Source organism: Phascolarctos cinereus, unplaced genomic scaffold, assembly GCF_003287225.1.
Source record: "Phascolarctos cinereus isolate Bilbo 61053 unplaced genomic scaffold, phaCin_HiC Scaffold_2;HRSCAF=192, whole genome shotgun sequence".
NCBI classification, from domain to species: domain Eukaryota; kingdom Metazoa; phylum Chordata; class Mammalia; order Diprotodontia; family Phascolarctidae; genus Phascolarctos; species Phascolarctos cinereus.
This window is the reverse complement of record NW_027555625.1, coordinates 60,822,310-60,830,005: the sequence shown is the minus strand read 5'-3', so window position 1 is coordinate 60,830,005 and position 7,696 is coordinate 60,822,310. Positions and strand designations below refer to the sequence as shown.

General features: G+C 45.7%; 1 protein-coding gene across 1 annotated transcript; it reads right to left on the bottom strand.

The window, feature by feature from the left end:
* Positions 1 to 352: 352 nt before the first annotated feature.
* On the bottom strand, positions 353 to 7,078 carry DPEP2NB (DPEP2 neighbor). Its single transcript, XM_020989304.1, has 2 exons — positions 6,962 to 7,078; positions 353 to 1,690 (listed from the first exon to the last, which is right to left on the bottom strand). Exons 1-2 carry the CDS (start codon positions 7,026 to 7,028, stop codon positions 1,371 to 1,373), a joined length of 387 nt encoding a protein of 128 aa, XP_020844963.1. The 5' UTR covers positions 7,029 to 7,078; the 3' UTR covers positions 353 to 1,370.
* Positions 7,079 to 7,696: the final 618 nt, after the last annotated feature.

Below are 7,696 nucleotides of genomic sequence, written 5' to 3'. Positions count from 1 at the left end.
ATCCTCTTTCATGTCTAAATCTATGAATTTATATCTATGAGTTTATAGTCCTACCCAGCAGATACTACCAGGACTGACTACAATAGGAAAAAGTACTGGGATTGGAGTCAGGGGATCCGAATCAGAACCCCAGCTTAGGCCTAAGCTATGATTCCATCCATGTCCCTTAGCCTAGGAAGCACTTGCTCTATATCTACCCAACGGAGTCATGGGAATAACTTGAAAAACGGCCCCCGATTCCCATGGGGGAACCCTCATGTTGGATGCAACCTTACCTGGAATCAGGGGAATGGATTCACTGACCTCACAGGGTCTTCTCTAGGCCTATGCCCCTAGTACTAAGGGAGAAGGGCCCAAGTTTTCTGCAGTGGGAATGTCCCTTGTGCATGGAAGGTGGTCTGGACACCAAGGCTGGTTAGAACAAATGCCCCACCTCTCACAAAATACTGTTTATTGAGTTCCACTTATGTGGGGCCAGAGGAGGTCTGAGAGTTGGGGGAACATAGCGGAGATAACATAGTGGAGGTAACATCGACACCCTCTTGGCCAGGCTTCTCCCTCCCTGGCTCTGTGGTCCTTTGGGCTGAAGAGGAACAGAAGGCTACCTCATCCTTTGGACCTTTCCTTCCCCAGGTGTGACCTGAGGAGGACTCCTTGGCAGGAGGGAGAGGAAGGCTCTAGACAGGTGCTGGGAATGGCTTGCCTTTTCTTTCTTTGCCCCTTTCAGGCTGTCAGGACAGGCCACCCCAGCAGTTTTTGGAGAGGCCATCCCCATCTCCTGTTGCTCTAGGTCTTCTGAGCTGAGTTTTTAAAGGCAGCTGCAACTGCATCCTCATTACCTTGAGGCTCTCTCCTTTCTGAACCAGGGATGTTAGTAGCCTCTTGATCCTTCCCCTCCTTTCGCAGCCTTGGCCCCAACTTTGGACCTTGGTCAGCGGTAGCCGGCAGAGACTCCGGGGAAAAGGCAGCTCTCAGGGTCTTCTCTTAGTTCTCCCTTTTCCCATGCTGCTTTGTCTCAGTACTGGTCTTTCTAGTCCAGTGATGATGCTAGTGTCTTTTTCCTCCACTGGGAAGCTAGATCCCTAAGAGCAGAACAGAACCCAGCAGAGAGGAGCCAGGTTCCTTCAGGAAGTAAACAATTGCTTCAGGATAGCTCCCCTGCCCTGAGATATGCAAGGCAGCCCCTCATTTCAAACCGTAGTCCATCATGTCCCCTCTCTATAATCAGGTTCAGTGGGAGAGGGTCTTCTGGTTAGAGGGGAAGCATAAGCAGAAGTCTAGGCTCAGTGTTCTAACTGCACTGATGAGCAGTAGAAGGGGGAGGTCACAGCACTGAGGGCTACTGACTTAATCCTGGGGAAATGTCATCTCTAGGAAGCTGCCTGGCCCGAGTGCTTCTGGCTGGGAAGACTCCTCCCCCCGTGGTGCCATCGCCGCAGGACTTTGGGACTGGTGGCCCCCAGCTCTTTGTCAGGCTTTTCCGGGGCATGGTGCCTCTTGGGAGCTCGGCTGGAAACCGGTTTCTCTGCTTCTGCCTTTTCCAAGGAGGCCACAGGAGCATCCCCATATGCCCGGTAACCACCAACTAGGCAGTAAGTCTCCCCATGCCAGCCCACCTGAGTCTCTCCACAACCTCGGTAGAGGACATGGTAGTGACCAGGTGTAGGGGGAGAAGTGGGAGCTGCAGCTGCTGAGAAAGAAATTAGAACAAATTAGAAATTGCTGCCTAACACTACAGGTTTGCAATTCAATTCAATAATTAAATACCGACTATATAACCAAGCATTGTGCTAGGTGCAGAGGATACAATGGCTACTATGAAATAATCCTTGCCTTCAAGAAGCTTCAATGGGGAAGAACAAGATGTACTGGGGTAAATATAAACCAGATTCTCCTTCCCCCCCCAAAAAAAAAGAGAGATAAGGAAACCCTAACAGCTCAGGGGATCAGAAAAGGATCCATGTAGGATTTGAGTTAAACTTGAAGGGAGAGAGGGATTCCATGCCTGGGGCTAGCCTGTTGGGAGCATCAGCTAGGCAGATGTGGGTGGAATGTGCGGTGAATGAGGAAAAAAAAAAACCAAAGACATGAAATCAGTCTAGATAAAGGAACTCTTAAAACCTTAGTCAATGCACTTATTCTAAAGATATTTTGCTAACTGCATTTTCATATAGTTCCCTCTGTAATCCTATGTGTTTTATGCATTTAGATCCATTACTCTGAAAAGAAAATTAGTCTGGCTATCCCAGAATTTCCAAAAGGATCCCCCCAAAAGTTAAGAATCCTTGGCTCTAGGAAGATTGAAGAGTTTTAGTGTCCAAATTGAGGACTTTACTTAAGTGCTCACTATATGCAAAAAACTGCTAAGCACTGGGGGGGAATTAAGAGTCCTTAGTTTCAAAGAGCTCACACACTAATATGGGGTGACAACACATATAGGAGGTGTCAGATGGAACATTCCAGTGGTCCTGGGGAGGAGGAGGAACAGAGACAAAGCTGAGCTTTAGGAATATCTATTTGGCAAAAGTGTAGAGGAAAGATTGGAGAAGAGACAAACTGGAGGTAAGAGACTAGCAGGCTATCAAAATATAGAAGACCTGAATCAAGATGGCGGCCCCATGAGTGGGGAGAAAAGACAGATGAGGGAGGTAGTGTGCAGAATTGACAAAGCTTGGCAACTCATTGAGTATGGAGTGGGAAGGGAAGGGAAGGTGAGCTGAGAATCAAGAGTTGAGAATGACTCCTAAAGGCATGCCTCCGGGTGATTAGAAGAATGGTGGTGCCTTTGATAGAAAAAGAGGCTAAGAGGAGGCGTGGGTTTAGGAGAAGAGATAATGACTTCTATTTTGGATATGTTGAGTCTGAGATGACTATGAGACGATCAGGCAGAGATGCCCAAGCGGGCAATTAGAGATGCTGGACTAGAACAAAAGAGAGAGGCAGTGTCCGGAGAGAAAAACTTGGTGGTCATCTGTAGAGAGAAGAGTCAAATCCATGGGATCTGGTGAAATCACCAAGAGAGAATGTAGAGAGAGAAGAGGAAGGGCATAGGACCGAACCATGAGACACATTGGAGGCATAGGGAGAGGGACACATATGATAATCCTGCAGAGGAGAGAAAGGAGGAGAGGAAAGGAGAGGAGAGAAAGGAAAGGAGGAGAGGAGTTACCCAACTGGAATTGGCCAGTTGGGTCCCCAGCGCAGCAGCTCGGAGTACTCACACGTCTCTGTTTGTCCTTCGTTCTCTGAGAAGAACAACGACATCAGGAAGATGATGTCTTGACTTGCAAGGGAATTGGATTCAAATGAGGGAGGGCTGTGCAAGGTCTCCTCCAGAGCCATCTTGGTCCAATGGCGAGATAAAGATCAGGAGACTGGGGATGGCCCCAGTGCACTGGGAGACCTTGGCCTTTTTAAGCTAAGGTCTTTCCCAGGTCTCAGTTTGACTGAGGCAACACCCATTCAGTGATTAAAGCTAGTAAAGAAGTGAAGCCTAGGAATGGCCCCTTCTATCTAATTTTAAAAAAATCAGTCTGAGAGAGGAAGACCCTCGGGGTTTCTGGACAAAATAGAAACAATTACTATTTACATTCACTCAGAGACATCTAGACCCAAATATTGACCACTAAATGGTACTTATGGCTGGGACCTACTGTTGGCCAATCAGGGAAAGCTTAAAGTGATTGGATTTAAAGGCACAGTCAAGTAGTCCATTTGAATCTCAATGGGCTTTTTTTTTTTATCAAAGCCTGATTTATCGCAGCTATATTTCAAGAAATCATGAATGAAAACTACATGGGACAAAAGAGTTAATTGTCCCAGTTTTTTTTTAAACAAACAAAAAACAATGACAGAATAGAGAAGAAAAAAGATCTAGCCCCCAATCCCAAGATATCTTTCCAAGTATAAGAGATCAAAACCACATGTAAGAATATGACTCTCCATATGGACAGAAGGAGAAAAGAAGGAAGGAGGAGACATGGAGGAGGAGGAAGAGCAAACACTTTAAAGGTATCCCAGCAAGAAACCATCCTCCCTACCTTACCCCCATTCCTAGATCCTATTCTTTGGAATGAATTAACATCTGTTCTAACCACACTAAATCTGAATTTTTCAAACTGAAGTTTATTAAATTAGAAAAAGACAAAACTTCTGAGACCAGAGGTACCAGAAGCTGTGGGTCCAAGGACATGATTGTCCTCTTCTCACCTGAAAGCTAACACTCTGTCTGGGGCCTCTTCTCTCTCTCTCTCTCTCTCTCTCTCTCTCTCTCTCTCTCTCTCTCTCTCTCTCTCTCTCTCTTTCTCTCTCTTTCTCTAATGTATGTATGTATGAATGTATCTTCCATTGGTGGTCCAATTAGCTTCCATAGATTCAATTATTATCTTCTATGCTGATGACCAAAATCTAAATATCTAGCCCATACCCCCTCTCTGCACTCCAGTCCAATATGCTCAGTCTCCTATCAGATATATCTGCCTAGTTGTCCCTTAGGTATCTCAAATTCAACATGTCTAAAATTTACCTGATTATCTTCTCCCCTTCCTCATTTCTATTTTCTACTGACTCCAAAACCCAGCCTTCCTTCAGTCGTTGCTATTTCTATGCATGGCACCACCATTTTCTAATCATCCAGTCCCTTTCCAGGCTTTACCAGTCCCCCTTCACTCTGAGATCATCTCCAGTTTATCCTGTACATATGTACACAGTTGTTGCATGTTATCTCCCCCATTAGATTGGGAGCTTCTTCAGGGTAGGCACTCTTATCTTTCTTTTAGCACAGTAAGCAGTTAATACATGCTTATTGATGTGGACTGACACTCAGGTTCACCACCCCAAACCCATCCTAGAGTCTTCTTCCTTCTCTTTCATTCCCCAAATTCTGTGAATCATACTGAACATCCCTCAGATCTATTCTCTTCTCTTCATTCTCATAGTCTCTAAAGTTGAGGCCCTCATCACCTCTCATCCTAATTGGTCTCCCAACTTCCAATTTCTTTCCCTCTCCAATCTATTTTCCACACAGCTGCCAAACTGATATACCTAAAATATAGATCTAAATTTCATTATGCTACTCAAAAATTATGGCTCCTTATTTCCCGGATAAAATACAGACTCCTCAGCCCGGCATCCAAAGCCCTGGGTCCCACCTACCTTTCTAATTTTACTTCATATTGATGGGGTTGGGATCTGTGCCCCAGAAAGGAAAAACCCTGGACTTTCCCACATGGCCAAATCTCTGGCATTAGCCTGAGGCCATAATCCCATCAACTGGCCTTTCATAGTGGCTACACCCAATCTCCCAGATCTCCCAGTTCTGTTACCTTTAACCTAGCCTGGCCTTCCTTTGTTTTACCTTCCTATGTATGGCCCCTGGCTATTTCCCACCCTTAATCCTAGTTAGGCTCCATTCTCTCTTGGCCATAAGGTCCAGATCCCAGGATTTCTGTTCACCCCAGCTTACTGACCACTCCTAGGTCCCTCCCACAGTCTTTCTGTATATAAGGTCCACCTTGTCTCCATTAAGAGACTTAGATTCTTAAAATCTAGCCACTGCTAGGATTCCTAAAATCTAGCCACTGCTTGCTTAGATTCTTATAATCTAGCCACTGCTTACTCATCGTCTGCCCAATATGACAATGTTCTAATAAACCTTGTCTTTGGCTGAAAGAAGGCTTGGGCGGAATTCTTTTGGACAGGACCCACATGTTGTGATTTTGGGGTCCCAATACCCCTGAACCGCTAAACCGCATCAATATTATCCCCTCCTTCCTGCAATTCCCCATTCCAGAGTGGCATGGTAGCTGTTCCCATCCACAAGATTCCATGTCCTGTCCCAATGCCTTTGTACTGGTGGTCCCCCATGTCTGGAATGCAGTGTCTCCTCACTGTGGACTCTTAGAATCCCCTAGCTCAGGGACCATCTTCTCCTCCAGTCTCTCCTGATCTATCTACCAGTTGTTAGAGCTCCCTCTCTCTTGAAATTCTTTTGTATTTTCTCCTTGTGTATATGGAATTTAATCTCCGTAAGGGCAGGGACCATTTTGTTTTGTTTTTGCACCTCCAGCAAGGACCTTTGTATGTAATAGGCACTTAACATTTATTGAACTAAGTAAGCCGAATCTCCAAGAGCAGACTCCTCCTGCCTTCTTCCATACCCCATCTGTCAGCATCACTTTCATTCTCTCTCTTGCGGGGTCCACTCTTCCTAGGGCTACCACTTCATCCTTTTTTCCACCCGTGTTCAGCTATTGAACATGGTGGTCCAAGATTGCTCCACCAATGTGGATGGTTCTCTCACAATCCCTCCAACCTCCACAGATTCAGCAGCCTGCCATCTAATTCACTCTGTGCATTACTTATTACTGGTCAACAAGACCAAAATTATTTTGCTCAAAAGGCTGACCTGGGGAAATATCTGTAGCATCAATGTATATACATAGTACTTCCAATAATTGACTCACTAATTCAAGTATCAGTGATCTCATCATCTTGCATGCTACCTCTACTGACCACAAACCTTCCACAACTTATCAGATGGATGGTCTTTGATGAGTTAATGTGGCTGAAAAAAATGAGCTTGGAGTCAACTTGAGCCTTTCTAAACTTCCCAAACGTCCCACAACTGATTAGATGGATGGTCTTTCATGAATTAATGTGGCTGAAAAAAATGAGCTTGGAGTCAACTTGAGCCTTTCTAAACTTCCCTAGTCTGGTTCTGGATGGACAGACTACACAGCCTATCATTGGCCTTACATCCAGTTTTTTCAGGTGGGTGGGATGGGCCAGAACTTGGACTCTACTGGCAATAGCTTTTGAGAACCTAGGGTTAGTTCTGAGGCACAAGGCACTGGCAGAGGACTTTTGTGGAGAATCTTCTCATATGGGAAACAGTACATCTAGTTACACCCCCACAGGCAGACGCTGGTGTATAGTTACTTCCTCTGTACATCAAGCCTACCTGCGGTACTGCCCTCCCAGGGAACAAAGGATAAGTTGGAGTGTATATAGAAGATCCGGTCAGACATTCTCACTCGGCTAACCAAACAGATTGGTATCTCTTTGAGAAATGGTAGGGAAAGATTCCCCCGGAGTGACCTGTTTATGTGCTTACCCCACCATGGAAACTGTTGGGTAGTGGGGGGCCTGTGAGGTAGTCACTGCCCTGTGAGGTCATCACTGCCACCGTGACGTCACATAAGGAATCTGTCTTAGGACAGCAAGAGTCTCCGTCTCTGAGTTTTCACATGGGGACAGTGAAAATTCTGCTTATAAACTGGGTTTTAAGCAGTATGGTAGGAGGGGAGTGGGGAGTGGCATTCCTTGGCCCTAACACACAGCCTCCCTCCCAACAAACATGTATTTACTAGGCATTTTTATGCCTAGCATTGTGCTAGGTGTGGTTGGAGATATGTAGGAAGTTCTTCTCTGTGAAGAATTGGAGAGATGACTTTTTTTTTTTTTGGAGAAGAGTCCAGATCTATGATTCAATTGGTGTGAGGAGTTTCCTCTGTCTCTGCAGATTTGCAGCTGTTATTTAAAATCTTAGAGAGCTGACCAGGATACCAAGAGGTTAAGTGACTCGCCATGGATGTCCCACAGCTAGGATGGGTTCCAAGCAGAGGTCTTCCTGACACAGGGGCTAGCTCACTTATTGACCACATCTGCTGCCTCTTGGAGACAAGACTAGCATGCA